The sequence below is a fragment of the Biomphalaria glabrata genome, chromosome 4, assembly GCF_947242115.1.
Source record: "Biomphalaria glabrata chromosome 4, xgBioGlab47.1, whole genome shotgun sequence".
NCBI lineage: Eukaryota > Metazoa > Mollusca > Gastropoda > Planorbidae > Biomphalaria > Biomphalaria glabrata.
The window spans coordinates 24,627,384-24,646,896 of NC_074714.1; the positions used below are offsets into that span (position 1 = coordinate 24,627,384).

The window sequence follows — 19,513 nt, forward strand, 5'->3', positions numbered from 1 at the left end:
GTCGATTTAGATTTTTCTTTTCGCCGTCTAAGTCTGTCGGATTTTCTTTTGGTCTGAAATGTCTGTCCTGCGGCCTTTGTGAGTGACCTCCAGCTGTCTCGTTGAGGCCGCATGCAACCAGGTGCTCTTTTCTATGTCAGCTAAGGCAAGTTGGTGCCTAAGCTGGTCTTTGAAGCGTTTCCGTGGGGCGCCTCTGTTACATCGACCATATATATATATATATATATATATATATATATATATATATATATATATATATATATATATATATATATTTTTTTTTTTCATGTGACTGAAAGCCTTCAAGGAAGAGGCACAGTGTGTAACAATAGACAGTTGAGTCCAGGACAGCAAGGCAGCAGGACTTTGTCATGGTACCTTGTGAGTCCTTGAAAATGTAGCTGTACGAGTCTAGAAGTAGACAGAAAAGGACTTGTAGTGTTTAGTAGGCAGTTCTTTTGTACAAGAAAGCATTTGAATTTGATGTAGCCAATTGTGTTCTATTGGCTTTTTGGCTTTTGATGTATTTGTCATTAAATCGCCACTTTGTTACTTGAAGCTCTTGTTGTCAAGTTGATGTTTTAGATGTGTTGTGTTGTTGGGCAGTGTTTGCAGAAGGCCTGATTAAGAAGATCGTAACACTGTTGTCAGAAATGGGATTTCTTATGGCTTCTGTGAAACTGCTTGCTGAACTTGATCTAAAAGAATTGAAACAAGAGCTTCGGTGTCGTGGACTGAAATGCTTTAAAAGAAACAAGGAAACCCTTAGAGAACGCCTTCGACAAGCCTTGCTGGACGAAGATGAGGACCCGGACTCGAAGTACAACCAGATATCAGAGAGCTCATGGGCGCAGTGAAAGAACAGATGAAATCGTTCCTGGTACAGTTGGGTACGAAGATGGAAGAGGTCAACGAGCAGGTCTGTACCATGATTAAACAGATAGGTACCAGTACCTCACTGAACAAGACTGGTGAAACGTTTGGTACCATGCAGAGCAAAGACGAGTCGATTGGTTCCCACGACAAGAAGCCTAACGTTTGCTGTGACAACGATGAGCACAGATATGATCATGTCAACGTGATTCTTGCCTGCACCCAGGCATTCAACAAGAACTGTGCTGACGGGGCCGCCTCGCAGGGAAAGTGCGAGCACCGAAAGACTTATCAACAAAGTCTTGACCAAACCAACGTTTGTCCTGATACCAGTATCAGCAAGAGAAGCGCTGATGGTGGTGCTGTAGATGGACTTGTGCACACAGGACGTTGCCCAAGTGCCCCACAGATATGTCTTCCAGACTTGCTTGCAGATTATGACGTGTTTGAAAACCTGGCCTCCTGGGGACTACGGTGCATCGAGAAAGCCTGCTTGAACAACGTGTAAGAGCAGCAATCTTGATTACCCCTACCAGGACATTTAGTGCTTCGTTACTTGCCACGAGGCTGCGATCAGCGGCGACTGACAGAAAGGCCAGACCAGGTACAAGACGTCCTTTCAACCAAAGGACGACCAACTGGTGCAGAAGAAAAAGACATGTACAGGCAGCAACGCAGATGACCCCATCGAGATGGCAATACAGGCCCACTGCCGCTCCCACAGATAGACCCCCAAATGCATCGATAAACCTCCACAGCCCATGTCGTGAGGTAGATTTTGTCCGGGACGGACAAATCTAAGAAGGGGGTAATGTTGTAACTCCAGTGGCGGACCGAAAGGGTTGATGTATGTGCGGCTCCTGATACACTCGACTCAGGCCCATCACACAGGTCAACGGGTCAACGGCTGTTGAACAAGGGACAGTACTGCTAGTTCACGCAAATATGACCCATGTTGTGGTCATGTGACCGAAAGCCTTCAAGGAAGAGGCACAGTGTGTAACACTAGGCAGTAGAGTCCAGGACAGCAAGGCGTCGGGACTGTGTCATGGTACCTTGTGAGTCCTTGAAAATGTAGCTGTACGAGTCTAGAAGTAGACAGAAAAGGACTTGTAGTGTTTAGTAGGGAGCCTATTGTACAAGAAAGCATTTGAATTTGGTGTAGTCAATTGTGTTGTATTGGCTTTTGATGTATTTGTCATTAAATCGCCACTTTGTTACTTGAAGCTCTTGTTGTCAAGTTGATGTTTTAGATGTGTTGTGTTGTTGGGCAGTGTTTGCAGAAGGCCTGATAGAGAAGATCGTAACAATATATATATATGAGGGGGAAGGGAAGAAATATAAAAAAAACACACCCTTGGAAAAAAATTCCAGGCTACGCCCATGGTTCTAGGGTTTAGTTTGTTAATTCTGAGTTACTGGTACATCTATTATAAGTCGAACATGATTAGTATAAAAGTATGTACAAACTGTTTTATTTTGGGTTCATACATATGAAAATGAAATGAGGTGTCTAATGAAAGATTTAAACCAACAACAATTATTTAACAATCAGAAGCACTAACCACTAACTACTACATGTGAAAGAGCCGTGGCGCTATAGCAATCATTAAATAAAGCTTATTGGCTGGATAAAACAGAGGAGGGGGGATTTTCAACAAAGGCATCAACCAGGAAAACTATTCACTGCTCTCTCTATATATTTCCAGTCTCTCTCTCTCTCTCTTTCTCTCTCTCTATGTCCTGTCTCTCTCTCTCTGTCTCTCTCTCTCTTTCCTCCATCTCTCACTACATCTTTACCTCTCACTCAGTTTCTCTCTCTCTTTACTGTCTATCTCCTTTTTCTCTCTCCTATTTTTCTTTTTCTCTTTCTTCTACTCTCTTTTTATTTTTCTCTATCATGTCTCTTTCTTCCTTTCTTCTTTTTTTATCTCTTTATCTCTTTCTTTATCTCCTGTTTCTCTCTCTTTCTATGTCTTTCTCTCTCTCCTGTCTTTCTCCTTCTTTCTTTCACTTAGTTTCTCTCTCTTCTTTTCTCTCTTTCTTTCTATCTCTCTCTCTTTCCTGTTTCTCTTTCTCTCTATTTTTCTCTCACACATGTCTTTGCCTTTCTCTCTCTTTCTTTCTCTATCTCCTGTCCTCTCCTGTTTCTTCTGTTTCTCTCTCCCTCTATTGTCTCTCGCTGAGTGGTAAAGAGGTTTGCTTCCAAGCAAAGACGGTTGGTCGTTGTGATGGCCACATGACATCCTCGTAAACCATTGGCCACATTAACGGATGACTTTTACATCATCTGCCCTATAGATCGCAAGGTCTGAAAGGGGAACTTGACTTGACTGTTACTCTTGTATCTCTTTCTTTCTCATTCTAACCCTCTTCTCTCTGTTTCGTTTCACGTATATTGTTATAAAATGCGTGAAGCTCAAAAGCTTCACACTAACATTTTATTTTGTTACAGTCTGTGTGGAGCAGCTTGACCTGGTCGTTATATTGGACACGTCCAAGAGTGTTGGCGAGAAAAATTTCCAGAAATGTATTTTTTTCTTAGAGGGGGTCGTGGCCAATTTATCAATAGCCCCAGACTCTGTGAGAGTGGCGCTCCTTCGTTACTCTGACAAAGCTCAAGTTGTCTCGTATCTTAACGACGATATGGAGAAACAGGAGAAACTCAAGGCTGTGGGTAGTATTCAATACATGTAAGTGAACAACATAGGTCAGGAGGGAACCATATTTACCTATTCATACGATACGGCTCAAGCTTTACATATGTAAGCAGCGGTGATTGACAAGTTAGTTGGTCTATTTTTACAAAGCTGTCTTTCTGTCTGTCTGGTAAAAATTTTTACACGTAATTTCTCCCACACCCAATTTCGGATCAAGCTGAAAATTTGTTTAATTATTTCTTTTACCTGACAAAACAAAAATAAATTTTAAAAACAGTTAGTTAATCAACTATTGGTTTCTGTGATGAAATATTTTGTTTGGTTTGTCAAACAAGGGAAAGAAAATGTAATTGACAGATGTGGTGGTATAAGTTGAATTAGTCCCCTTTATACTTGGTAGAGAGAAAAATTTGAAACTAACAATAAATAACTATAAAACCTTCTGTTTTCATAAGCACTACAACGGCGCGATGGTTAGTGTATTAGCGTGAGGAGGCTTTAGTCCTCTAGTTCAAAATCAGGTCGTTCAAATGTTTGTTGTTTTATAAATGCATTTCAAAAGCGATCAGGTAACATTGACCCTGATAACCTCCCCGCCCCTTTCCCGACTGGTCCATGCAAGTAATTGAAGCATAGCGTAGTGAGAAACCTAAAAGCAGGATATTGCGCTAAACAAAAACAATTTGTAAAAATATTTGTAATTGCACAAATTTATTATTTTTAGTCTAGAATAGTCAAGATCTATTACAAAATTAATGACATGACTGATCCAAACTAATTGATACAACTACACTTTATATAAGCTTTTTATTTAAACAAATTATTTATATGTTTTCTTCTTACATTAATCGCATGGCTCTCTGTTACGAGTTACGGAAAGTTTTATATTTAACACATTTGTGATTAATACATGGTGTTACGGTTCTATGTAATTTTGTTACTTGTTCTACTTGATGTTGTTACTTGTTCTACTTGATGTTGTTACTTGTTCTACTTGATGTTGTTACTTGTTCTACTTGATGTTGTTACTTGTTCTACTTGATGTTGTTACTTGTTCTACTTGATGTTGTTACTTGTTCTACTTGATGTTGTTACTTGTTCTACTTGATGTTGTTACTTGTTCTACTTGATGTTTTTACTTGTTCTACTTGATGTTGTTACTTGTTCTACTTGATGTTGTTACTTGTTTTACTTGATGTTGTTACTTGTTTTACTTGATGTTGTTACTTGTTTTACTTGATGTTGTTACTTGTTTTACTTGATGTTGTTACTTGTTTTACTTGATGTTGTTACTTGTTTTACTTGATGTTGTTACTTGTTTTATTTGATGTTGTTACTTGTTCTACTTGATGTTGTTACTTGTTTTACTTGATGTTGTTACTTGTTTTACTTGATGTTGTTACTTGTTTTACTTGATGTTGTTACTTGTTTTACTTGATGTTGTTACTTGTTTTATTTGATGTTGTTACTTGTTCTACTTGATTTTGTTACTTGTTTTACTTGATGTTGTTACTTGTTTTACTTGATGTTGTTACTTGTTTTATTTGATGTTGTTACTTGTTCTACTTGATTTTGTTACTTGTTTTATTTGATGTTGTTACTTGTTCTACTTGATTTTGTTACTTGTTTTACTTGATGTTGTTACTTGTTCTACTTGATGTTTTTACTTGTTCTACTTGATTTTGTTACTTGTTTTACTTGATGTTGTTACCCTTTTTACTTGATGTTGTTACTTGTTTTACTTGATGTTGTTACTTGTTTTACTTGATGTTGTTACTTGTTTTACTTGATGTTGTTACTTGTTCTACTTGATGTTGTTACTTGTTTTACTTGATGTTGTTACTTGTTTTATTTGATGTTGTTACTTGTTCTACTTGATTTTGTTACTTGTTTTACTTGATGTTGTTACTTGTTTTACTTGATTTTGTTACTTGTTTTACTTGATGTTGTTACTTGTTCTACTTGATGTTGTTACTTGTTCTACTTGATGTTGTTACTTGTTCTACTTGATGTTGTTACTTGTTCTACTTGATGTTGTTACTTGTTCTACTTGATGTTGTTACTTGTTTTACTTGATGTTGTTACTTGTTTTACTTGATGTTGTTACTTGTTTTACTTGATGTTGTTACTTGTTTTACTTGATGTTGTTACCTGTTTTATTTGATGTTGTTACTTGTTCTACTTGATGTTGTTACTTGTTCTACTTGATGTTGTTACTTGTTCCTTAACGCTATGTAGATGACTCTAACTAGTTGCTTGATAGTTACGTAACTACAGATTTCATGTGAGCTCAAGTATGAAGTATAACAGAAAACAAAAACAGAACACAAAGAGAGTTTGTGTCATCACAATGCTGCATCCTAAAAGCTGCTGGTAAAACAATTGGAAAAAAAAACACATTTGGGCAGCTGTTTGAGACAAACATCCATAAAAAAGCTAAAACAGTCTAGCAAAAAAAAATCACCTTTGGGTCAGGATTTTGTTATTTTACCATTACAAAAGAGATACAAGACACCGATAGCAAAGACAAACAGACACAAACACTCTTTTGTTCCCCTGGCAATCAATTCATTAAATACAAACAATCTGGTATAAACTTTGTCACATGTGAATTATAAGTGAGTCTGGTGTGAATGTACATTTTGGTTTTTATAGTTATAATGTTTTGTTTGGTGTAATGCACAAATTGTAAGATAAATTTCCTTACGGCCAATAAAGATTATTATTATTATTATAGATGACACCCATCAAATCCGCCTATTGGGAAAGCATATATAAGCCTCTTTTTCTCTAAAGTAATAGAAATTCAAGGAATTATTATGCGTTACCTTAAACTTGAAAACAAATTAAATAACTTATAATCGATACAGAGACTTTTAGACCTTTAGGCATAAATACTAAATGTAATATCAGAAGAGAGATTTTAGATAATTTCTTGGTATTGTTGTTCACATTTTTAAAAACATTGTCAGCCTATTATCGAATTTAATATTTCTGCTAACTTTTAAGTTTTCTATCCTGAAAGGTCACTAAATTGAATGATTTACTAACGGCGTTACTCTAATCAAATGTGAATGTCGTTTGTTATGAATCTCACTGCTCTATTTTGTGACTGTCCTAGTTTCTTAATATTCTTAATTGGTTAATATGCATGACTAAATGCATGACGCGTAGGACGTAATCATCTTCTTTTTTGAAGTAACGTCTGTATTATATAAGATAAGATAAGATATTTTCATGAGTTAAGGGGTCCCAAAGAAAAGATGCATATTTTATTATTGGCCTAACCAAGGTTAAAAAAAAATTTAATGTTCTTATTTAATTTTAGAAATTTCTTTTTTATTAAATCCTAACGCAGATTTTTAATAACTTCATCAATATGGGATTCCATAATACTTTTCATTTATCTGGGTATTTGGAATCAACTCTGTCTGTCTGTCTGGTAAAAAGTGTGCACACGTTATTTCTTCCATACCCATTCTCGGATCAAGTTGAAACTTCGTTTCAACATTCATTGACCTAGACAAGACATTAATCAATTTTTAAAAAGTAATTAATTATTTTGTTTAATAGCAAAAAGGGAAACTATTACATCAGCATTCATAGATACGGCTTAATTTAATGGGTTTAGTCCCCTTTATAATTGTTGACGCATTTTTTCCATTACACATTGATGACATTGATTCTTTAAACAATTTTTTTTGTACCTAACAAAACACGAATCAATAAACTAAAATAGTCCATAACTCAATTAATTATTATTTATTAATTATTTTGTTTGATCATGGATCTATAATTGAATAAGGGAAATGGCTTGTACATTATTTGTAGATATAGTTTTTAAGGAAGGAGTTCCTCACCTTTAGATAAGCTTTGTTTTTTTTTTTTTGTTTTTTTAAAGGATTTCTTACATTTTGCTTGTTTGTCTGTGCATCTGGTTTACCAATAATAACATATGTGGTAATTGTTTGTTTTAGTTGATGTTGTTTTTTTTTTTTTTTTTGTTTTTTTTTTGTTACTATTAATAACTGTCATTTTTCTGGGTGTAAAGACATACTCTGATGTGATTCCCATTTCTATAATAGATATAGTTCTCTTTGTAAACTTTCAGTTTCTAGTGTTGTATATATTGTTCCATATATCATGCAATCGTAAAATAGCTTAGATAGACACACACACACTGATATGTAGATTGACTAATTGACTGCATCAAAGATACTACTACGTTCATTTATTAAGTTAATTCTCTCAATGTATTTGTGCAGTGAGGGATCCACGTATACGGACTTGGCTCTAGAATTAACAAACGAGGAGGTCCTAAGTCCAGAAAGAGGGGACCGCTCGAATGTATCCGATCTAGTTGTGCTCATAACAGACGGCGAATCCTCAAATAAATCCAGCACAAAGAATCAAAGTGTGAAGCTTAAAAATAGAAATAATTTGAAGGTAAATGTTTGAATGTGATATAGACTTAACCAGCAAGCTACGACGTCACTTCTGTCACTTAATAACGACTTAACTAACAAAGCCACGACGTCACTTCCGTCACTTTTTAACAACGACTTAACTAACAAAGCCACGACGTCACTTCTGTAACTTAACAACGACTTAACTAACAAAGCCACGACGTCACTTCCGTCACTTTTTAACAACGACTTAACTAACAAAGCTACGACGTCACTTCTGTCACTTAACAACGACTTAACTAACAAAGCTACGACGTCACTTCTGTCACTTAACAACGACTTAACTAACAAAGCTACGACGTCACTTCTGTCACTTAACAACGACTTAACTAACAAAGCTAAGACGTCACTTCCGTCACTTTTTAACAACGACTTAACTAACAAAGCTAAGACGTCACTTCTGTCACTTAACAACGACTTAACTAACAAAGCTACGACGTCACTTCTGTCACTTAACAACGACTTAACTAACAAAGCTAAGACGTCACTTCTGTTCCTTTTTAACAACGACTACTTAGGAAAGACAGACTTGTTTTTATAAGCTAAGTCATACAGTGTATCATGAACTATTTATTTCCTACATAGATCACGTTCAATAGCAACAACGATCAAATGTTTCAATCTACCTACGAGAATTGTTGAACTAAAGTAATACTTTATTAGTTTGAGGCGCGAGAAGCTTCTTTCACCAGATTAAACAATTATGCGATAATGCCGTTTTTTCTTATCGCGCGTAGGATTGGCATTTTCCTTATTGAATGACACCCCAAAAATGTCAATTTTTGTCTATATATTTCAGGAGATTCATATGAGTTTTCTAAAGATTTTAATAATTTCCGGATATTTCTAGGACTTTTTCGTATATTTTGCAATTTCAGGAGATTTCCAGGAGCTCCTGGTAAATCGACAGGAGGCAGCGGGAAATCTGTTATAAGTTATACAGTGGTTTTATTTATTAATGTATACACCTAGAATTAGCGCGGGTCCTATGAAAGTGCAGGCTCACTGCGGTTGCATAAGTGCGGAGCCCACTGCAGTCACCTAAGGCCGGCCCTGCAAAATAGCTGCGTATGCTACGCCGCCGGTCGACTAGTATATATATACATTGTTGTAACTCCGCTCCCGAGCCACACTGATGGTGCCCAGGGTGTACACATACTTAAATCCGGCTCTGCCCACCACATCCGACCTTTCCTTCTCCCGCGAGAGAAAATCCTGGTTAGACGAATGTATAAATCTACTAAATATTCTAATGATTGGCTTTTAGATCTAGACCTTGAAGACTGCCTAAAATATCTCTCAACATTAATTGATTAAACTTTGGAATGAATAATGCCTACATTCGGAAATACACGTTCAGGATCAATAGTTCTTGTTCTCTAGACAAATTTAAATGTATTTCTTTTTTATTATTATTTGAACAATTATAACGGTGAAATTACGGTGAACTATTATATTCTAAAATTAATTTGGTCTTCAAAACTTGATCTCGAAAAGGCAGGTCAGTATGTTGAGTGGAATCTTGATAAGGAAATAGACGTTCAAGAACATTCTGAGTACCGCCTTGTAAGTCTGGATCTATAGGCGGGTCAGAAGTGTCTAAACTCTAAGTACATTTCACATTCTTTTAACCAGGGGGGGGAGAGAAAATTGTGTATCGATCATTCCTTAGGTATTCACAAACTAATCGCTCTTACAAGGGTTGTTGTAAAAAAACAGGACTACGTTTTTGAAGTATTTGGTTAAATTTTTACTTGTTACCCCCCCCCCGAAGAAAGTGTGAAGTAATAGTCGGAATAAAAGAAAGGCTTTTTGACATTGCTGGACGTCTAGAAATGTCAGCAGAGATTATTAAGCTATTGATATTCAGATGTTTGGCGCAACTTTGTTCATCCATGTTTTTGTTTGCTCAGATCTTTACACTTGGTATTGGTTCAGAGATAGACGATGAGGAATTAGAAGCTATAGCAACAAGCAATGATTTGTCTTTGATCCTTGAGTCCTTTGAGAACTTAGCTGAGATTATAGCGCCCATGACTAGCGTCACATGTTCAGGTAGAGAAACTAATTAAGATAAAGTACATTGTACTGAAAGAAAAAACAGTCGTTGAATCAATTTTAGATTTTAGATACCAAATATAATTGCATCTTTCACTCTAGATCAATTGTTGTTGCTTTATTTCAGGGGGATCTGTTTTGGATCCGACCGAACCATTTAATGAACAGACGACAGAATTAGGTGATCAGTCAACACACTTAAGTGATCATACGACACAATCGAATTATTCAACGACATATTCAAGCGCTCAGACGACCCATTTAAGTGATCAGACGACACACTTAAGTGATTCAACGACACCATCAAGAGCCCAGACGACACACTTTAGTAAACAGACGACACAACTAGGTGATCAGAACAGACCAACAGATCAAATTACAGTACAAATTAAATATCCCACCATACAATCCAATGATCAGACGACACAATTAAATGATAAGACGCAAACAATGCACTCAAGTGAGCCAACACGGCACTCAAGTGATCATACAGCACACTCAAATAATAAACTGACACGCTCACGTGATCAGACGACATACTCAAGTGTTTCAACGAGGCGCCCAAGTGCTTCAAGGGATCAAGTAAGACAACCAAGTTATCTGGCCACACGACAAAGATATTCGAATGCGCAATCAAGAGGTCTGACGACACAATCCTATATTCAGACGACAAAATCAAGAAAACGTATAACAAACTCAAGAAATTATAAGAAGCTTTCCAATAATCAGACAACACACTCCAATTATCAAATGATATATTCCAGAAAACTGACGACATACGCGGTTAATCAAGCAAGGCAGACATATCAGACGAGACGACGATTTTTTTTAAATACACAATCAATTGATTTGGCGACACAATCAAGTAGTGTGTCTACACAATCAAGTAGTCTGACCACACAATCAAGTAGTCTGACCACACAATCAAGTGGTCTGGCGACACAATCAAGTGGTCTGACGACTCATTCAAATATTCAGACGACAAAATCAAGTAATCGTATGGCATATTCAAGTAATTATTATATAACACGTTCAAATCATTATACGACAGACTCCAAAGATTATATGACACAATCCAATGATCAGAAGGTCTATTTGAATAGTCCAACGACTCGATTGACTGATCGTGCAGTCTACTCAAGCTCTACAAGGACATTGGCCGGTAAGAATATAAGAACAAATGTATGAAATTGACATTAGACGAAGCTTTTAACGGCACAATAAAACGTTCATACTTAAAACCAACATCACATGATTAGGAGACAATCAAATGACGAGAGAAAACAAGCCGATAGTACTATTCAGAATGGCTAATCCATGAATAATACATCTTCCAGACTAGAGATAAAAGTTTAAGTACTTTGCTTATCCTAGAATGATGGCCTATAGTTTGCCTTCCAAGCAGGTGAGGTGGAAGCTGCTCACATGGTGCTCAATACAAAAGAAATCAACATAAACATTTTGGATCCACCCTTCAATGTAAGAACATCGGCTGTATATGGTTTGAACGAATGTGTTGAGCTTCAAGAAATTTACATTTGAGTCCAACAGACAAAAAAAACATCCGAGTTAGTGCAAACATGATATTTAAAAAAAACCAGACCCACAGACCCACAGCCACAGACCCACAGCCACAGACCCACAGACCCACAGCCACAGACCCACAGACCCACAGCCACAGACCCACAGCCACAGACCCACACCACAGACCCACAGACCCACACCACAGACCCACAGCCACAGACCCACAGACCCACCTTACTCATGCCCTCTAGTAATTAACATAGATAATGGAATTGCAACTGATTTCAATTACTAAGTAGAAACTTGATTTCAATGTCAAAAGTGTGTTGGCTACTGTTGCGTCTTGACCAATTACTTTTATCACAAATAAAAAAAATGTTTAACTTCTGACAAGACCAACCAATGACAGAACATGAATAGGTTACCAAGAAAATTTAATATTGAAGTAAACGTCAATCAAATTAGTCTAATCACATGACCTGCTTATCATTCTCTCTAATCAATTCATTGGACAGCTAATCATTGTACAACTAAGATTCCCTTGATTTATAAGTCTATACATTGAAATGATTAGCCTTTACAATTAACTGACTGGACAATAGAAACCGGTGACAGCAAAACAAGCATTGAAACATTCAGTTTAATCTGTAGACAATCAAATCAATCATCTGTCCTCTCAACTCTATCGGCTCTTCATTGACCTGACCACACAATATTTTAACGACTCTCACTATCCAAGCTCTCTGTAAACTGCACTACATGACACTGCCAACTCAAAGAACTTGACAACTCTGAGCTAAAAAAAAAAGCCTAACTTTTAATGCCCAATAAATCAAAACCAATACTGTACAATTGGCAACATGTAACAGCGGGTGTGCAAATGCTTCACCGTAAACAACCGTACCACCGTATCAACTCTGTACTGCCCACTCCTCTATCCCCGGACGTGCACTGGGCTCAACTGCTTAGGACTGAATTCACGCACTGGACTCGTTGTATCGGTCGTGATCGTAGGTCATGATCAAGACTTCGCCTCCTACTCGCGAATTGTCTTGACTCTACTCCACACCGAACCATTGTAATCTGACGTACAGAACCAAATCACCACACCGAACCATTGTAATCTGACGTACAGAACCAAATCACCACACCGAACCATTGTAATCTGACGTACAGAACCAAATCACCACACCGAACCATTGTAATCTGACGTGCAGAACCAAATCACCACACTGAACTGGACCAAGTCGTCTTGACTGTGACACCTTCGCTTTTTATATAGGGTCCCCCGAAGACCTTCTAGAAACTGACGGAACGTCGCTCGACCATTCTGGTTGATCACATGACTATATCTGACATGATTGGCCTGAGTACTGTTCACATCACAAATCCTTCCCAAAACGTTGTCGTGTCATCACTAGCGCTGTTCTGTGTTAATTGTGTCAGCTGGCTACACACACTCAATTACCACTATCCGCATCATCACCAGAATTGTAACAATATGATAAACTGGCCACTAGATGCTCAGTTGACAACTAAATTATATTCAACTGATCAGTGAATGCAGTCGGGTCCAAGCTTTATGAAATCAACTCAATATTAAAAGCAATCAAACACTCAACGTGGACAATTAAACTTTCAGCACAATGGACTAAATACTCAACACAATGGACTAAATACTCAACACAATGGACTAAATACTCAACACAATGGACTAAATACTCAACACAATGGACTAAATACTCAACACAAGCGACTTGACAGAAACATGGACTAAATACTCAACACAACGGACTAAATACTCAACACAATGGACTAAATACTCAACACAATGGACTAAATACTCAACACAATGGGCTAAATACTCAAGACAATGGACTAAATACTCAACACAATGGACTAAATACTCAACACAATGGACTAAATACTCAACACAATGGACTAAATACTCAACACAAGCGACTTGACAGAAACATTGACTAAATACTCAACACAATGGACTAAATACTCAACACAATGGACTAAATACTCAACACAATGGACTAAATACTCAACACAATGGACTAAATACTCAACACAAGCGACTTGACAGAAACATGGACTAAATACTCAACACAATGGGCTAAATACTCAACACAATGGACTAAATACTCAACACAATGGACTAAATACTCAATACAATGGACTAAATACTCAACACAATGGGCTAAATACTCAACACAATGGACTAAATACTCAACACAATGGGCTAAATACTCAACACAATGGACTAAACAGCACAACAAGCCCATTGCATAAAAAAAACAATTTAATACACATTCAGAACAGCTGAATTAACATTTAACACAACTGTCTAAACACTCAACACAACTGATTCAACAGTTGACATAAGTGATTAAACACTTAGCACAACTGACTAAACACTCAATACAACTGACTAACACTCAACGCGATGATTAACGTTCAACACATTTGATTAAACACTAACATAACCGACTAAACACTCAACACACTTGACAAAACACTCTAAACAACTGATTAAACAAGTACAAAATTCACTAAACAGCAGAATTGACTAAACAGCAAAATCGAATAAACGGCAACATTATCTAAACAACATATTGACTAATTACTCACACACTTGACTAAACAACAATATGGACTAATTACTCACACACTTGACTAAACAACAATATGGACTAATTACTCACACAATTGACAAAACAACAATATGGACTAATTACTCACACAATGGACTAAACAACAATATGGACTAATTACTCACACACTTGACTAAACAACAATATGGACTAATTACTCACACAATTGACTAAACAACAATATTGACTAATTACTCACACACTTGATTAAACAACAATATGGACTAATTACTCACACAATGGACTAAACACTTTATGTTATTTACTGAAAAAAACTTTCAATGCAATCTTCTGGCATCTATTTGCAACTTCATTTCCACTTGTGTAATCGGCCTATCATTTTGAATATCGCAAACACTTAACCTAAGGACTTTTTGGTGTCATCGATGAACCACGGTCCGAGCTTTGAAGTCAGAAACTAACAAGTAAAATATAAAATTAGTTGTTTTTTCAAAACAAAGTTTAAATTGCATCGATTTCTTAATCATTCGTACTTTTTAATAGATGTAGAATGTAGACAAACAATAACAAATTTAAGCGATCGGAAATATTTGTATTAATTGTTTTTGTTTAGCGAAAGTTTCATGCTTGCAGCATGCTCTCTTTACTATGGTCCAATCACTTTTGTGAACCAGATGGGGGGGGGGGGGAATAACTGGGATTTTTACGTACTGCCTTTTCAAAAGTTTTTTTTTCTTAAGTCTGACTACGAGCTCGAAGTCTCAGGCCTCCTTAATGGAAGACCAGCACGTTAGCCACTGAGCTATTATGAATACACTACTGTATGGCAGTGAATCATTGACCACCTACGCAAAGCAAGAGAGAAAACTTAACTCATTCCATTTGTGATGTCTCCGTAGGATCTTGAAAATCACATGGAAAGAAAAAGTGTGCAATACTGAGATCCTTGTGCGAACAGGTATTCCCAGCATCTTTACAGCCCTCAGACAACGCCGCTTGCGCTGGCTTGGACATGTTCGCCGGATGGAGGACAATCGCATCCCGAAAGTCATCCTCTACGGACAACTCGCGACTGGCTCAAGAAAAACTGATCGCCCCCACCTCCGTTACATAGATGTAATAAAACGGGACCTCAAATCAGTGAACATCAATACTGACCATTGGGAAGACATAGCTCTAGACCGCACCAGATGGAGAGAGACAGTGTCCAAGAAAGCTATGGACAGTGAAAGAACATGGGTCTCAGCTCAGTAAGAAAAACGTACCATACGAAAAATGGCTGGCTCCTCTACCACTCAAGCAAAAGCCACCTTGACCTGCGCTATTTGTGGACGGGAGTGTCTCACCAAAATAGGGCTTCACAGCCACATGAGGAAGTGTGCGAGATGAACCATAGTCGTTCTACGACTGAAAGAGGCCAACAATATTAATTACTTATAAAAAGAGAAAGTCTTATTGTCTGTAGTAAATTAAAACTTTTAGTGAACGACCTAATTCTCTAAACAAGGCTTATCACCCCTTAACTAAGTACATTTTCTACATAAAACATATTTGATTAATTACGACTAATTGATTTACTAATTGTTTAATGTTTTGATTGATTCATATTTTGTCATCGACAATGAATAATTGTTAGAAGTTTCTACTTGATCCGAGAATGGAAATTGTGAAAGGTAACGTGTCAAATTTTTCCCCCAGACAAACTTACAGAAAGATTTTTCCACAGCCTAGAAATTTTATCTTCTCCCTCTCTGGTAAACTTAAATGCACATTTTCAAACAGCATATCCGGTTTCCAGCGAAATATCGTTGTTCTTCCCTGCCTCCAGTTATGTCATTTTAATGAAAATAATTGTCCTCGGCTATTCTCTTTGCTTATGGGTTTGTTTAGTCTGCTAATACATTTATCCTTCAATGGGTTTTATACAACATTAACAGAAGTGGCGAGAATTTTCCATTTTGACATTACCAAACTAAAGTAGCACGTTCAACCTTTTTTTAAATTGTAAATCAGCCATGAAATCAACGTAGCCCATAGCAATTCTGTCACTATGTTGAATTGTATTATGAACCACCTGTTATTTTAGGTAAGGGCTATTATTGGCATTTTAAAACTGTTTTTTTTTTAATTATTTCCTTTTAATTAATTTTAGTTACATCTGTCAAATGTGCAAATAGGATATCAAGTATTTTAATCCTTATGTCTACATAGACATAACTTTGCATGTGATGACAACTGCTAGATACTCTTTGAGAGTAATAAAATATGTAAGGAAGCTGCTAGATACTCTCTAAGAGTGTTGACATGCTACACAATAGAGCAAGTGAATGTGTGCATCAAACGAGAAGACTCAAATCACTCAACTCATTGATACTGGGATTGTTTCCGACACACTGGGAGACATAGTGACTTGGTCGAGGCCAGCGTTTAACTCTAGAGTACGGAGAGGTACCTAGAAGAAGTGTTTACAGTAGAAAATCTACCATACAAATATTTATGAATACCCTAGATTTATCTCTGAACAGTACGCCACTGTAGATGTACTTAGTGAGTAAATAGCATTGGTCGTAAAACTGACCAAATAACACTTTCGTTAACTGATAGTCACATAAAGTGACCATAGGGACTTACGAGCACATTTAGACCCATGGTACTACATTGTAAATGGAAGATCTACTTACATATTTTATTATTTATTTTAGTGTAGTACCTATACTTTAACAATATGGCTTTTCCTATTTAAATATGTGTGCTCATTACAATTATGCATGCCATGGATCTTGATTCCCTTTTATATTTTTTTAGGTGGTCGATCAAGAGAGCTGGACTTGATCATAATTTTGGATACCAGCGTCAGAGAAGATTGTTTTATGGCAAATATCAATTTTACTGAGACTTTATTAGAAGAACTGCCAATATCATCCGACTTGGTCCGAGTTGCATTGGGGTATCACTCCCATCAAGTACAAATAGCCTCGTATCTCAATGAGAGCACGAACAAAGAAGACAAACTGAAAGAAGTGTTAAGAATGAAAGAATTGTAAGTGCAGACACTGAAGATTCATTGAAGGTTTATAAAGTAGGCTATAATTGAAAAGCTCTAAGTAAATTCACGATTTATATTTAGCTTGCCAATGGTGCTAATGAAAAAAAAAATTCTTAAGACTGAATTAAAAGGTCGTTTAATTTCTTAATATATTTATACGAGATAAAGTCACTATGTAAAGTCTAGATCTATGACTGACGAATTAAAAATGTTATTTGTAAAAAGTGGACTAATTTGCTAATAGTGGTGCCCCCTTTCGACCTGTTCTATGAGATGTGAAAGGCTTAAAGGAAAATTCAAAAACTATGTGGGAGAGCGTTACGATCCGCTGGGTGGAAAAAAAAACACCTCAAGGTTGAGGGTGGGACAAAAAGCAATATAGAGTATATTTAATAGTTCGACATTGAATTGAGAAACCAAAGTAAAATCAGAGATTTTATGTAGGACTAACTTTTTTTATTGTTTGTCGGAGGTAGGGGAGAGGAAGAAAAGTTTCAAGTAACAAGTATTTGATAATAATAATAATTTAATGTGTATAGCGCTGTGAACAAACAAAATGTAGGCTCAAGGCGCTGTGATAAAATTACAAACATAAACTCGAGAGCTAAATTAACAAACTAATCAAAAAAAGTTTTAAACAGATAAGTGACTCATGTTGTCTGTCTGTGATCAATGGGGAGTGTGTTCCAAATTTTTGGACTGTGTACTGAAAAAGCCCGCAGACTGTAACATTTGAGGGAGAAACGTGGCACCACTAGAAGCATTCGTGGGTAAGATACTAGAATTCAAGAGCTAAAAAAAGTTAGTGGGATCGTTGTTAAGATGCGGACAGTATTATTGGAGATGCAAAAAAAAAGGGGGGGGAGTGGGGGGGTTCCGGTCAAAATAAACGATAGCCTATACAGTCTGGGAACAAATACACTAGCATGTGTGTAATGCTAGTGTACTTATATTTCTGTACATTTGTTTTCTTTCTCTTGCAGAACTCTGTCTCAAACGTTGAATAAGTCTTCACAAATATCACAACTGGATGTACTGGAAGGAGATCGATCCGATGTAGCTGATATTATAATGTTCATAAAGAGCGATCTATTCATCAGCTCAAATTTAACTATAAACGAGACTAAGGTTAGTCCAGGAAAAGTTTGTTCTGTAAAACATAGCATTCCTTTTTGTGTTTGTAGTCTCGCAAATTATGTCTAATTGACTAGTGAAAAGAATAAATGAGAAATGGACAAGCTCTCATTCGCATCACACGAAAGACGACGCCTATTATAAGCTATCCCAACAAGATCAACATCTTATCTTTCGCATCAGAACCGCATACAACAGAATGAGACGACAAAATTGCTCAAAATTGGAACCATTGAAATCTGCCCATGTGAAGTGTCACCATCGAATGCTGACCATGTCCTTCAAAACTGCGTTATTTAACAAGAGGCCCGAACAAGATACTTGCCCCAAAACACTTCTATAGAGAGAAAACTATATGGAGACTTGAAGAGCTCCCTGATTTGGAAACCACTGCGCAGTTCATCTTATCTATTGGTCTAGTCATCTGAACACTCCAACAGTTCATCTCATCTATTGGTCTAGTCATCTGAACACTCCAACAGTTCATCTCCTATATTGGTCTAGTCATCTGAACACTCCAACAGTTCATCTCCTATATTGGTCTAGTCATCTGAACGCTCCAACAGTTCATCTCCTATATTGGTCTAGTCATCTGAACACTCCAACAGTTCATCTCCTATATTGGTCTAGTCATCTGAACGCTCCAACAGTTCATCTCCTATATTGGTCTAGTCATCTGAACGCTCCAACAGTTCATCTCATCTATTGGTCTAGTCATCTGAACGCTCCAACAGTTCATCTCATCTATTGGTCTAGTCATCTGAACGCTCCAACAGTTCATCTCATCTATTGGTCTAGTCATCTGAACGCTCCAACATAAACATGAGAACGATGAAGAAGAAGAAATGACTAAATCGGAGAGTGAGCGTTATTATTTTTTTTTTTTGTTTCTCCCCGTGGAAACGTAACATCCAAGTTTTGAGAGTAATGTTGAAGTAATGAATTTTGAGTGGGACAACACTTGGCGTCAGACTAATCACACACAGAGACTTAGTTGGATGCGTTCGTAATAGAAGGCGGTAGAAAGCCCTTGCTTATAACGTGAACTCAGTTATCCACTTAGTTCGATATAACACGCCATTTAAAAATAATCTAATAAATGTATTTAAACTGTAATTTACGGTGCCGAAC

At 36.9% G+C, this 19,513-nt stretch overlaps 1 protein-coding gene across 5 annotated transcripts in view; it reads left to right on the forward strand.

The window, feature by feature from the left end:
- Window positions 1-19,513, forward strand: part of LOC106060719 (collagen alpha-4(VI) chain-like) — a 35,153-nt gene that overhangs the window by 9,962 nt on the left and 5,678 nt on the right. For 3 of the 5 annotated variants that reach the window (XM_056026110.1, XM_056026109.1, XM_056026111.1), the window contains exons 2-7: window positions 3,329-3,566; window positions 7,799-7,979; window positions 9,913-10,054; window positions 10,185-11,219; window positions 17,008-17,242; window positions 18,232-18,376. In XM_056026110.1, the coding sequence (XP_055882085.1) occupies window positions 3,329-3,566; window positions 7,799-7,979; window positions 9,913-10,054; window positions 10,185-11,219; window positions 17,008-17,242; window positions 18,232-18,376 (1,976 nt within the window). The remainder of the gene's footprint in view (window positions 1-3,328; window positions 3,567-7,798; window positions 7,980-9,912; window positions 10,055-10,184; window positions 11,220-17,007; window positions 17,243-18,231; window positions 18,377-19,513) is intronic. The other 2 variants (XM_056026113.1, XM_056026112.1) reach the window with 2 other exon arrangements.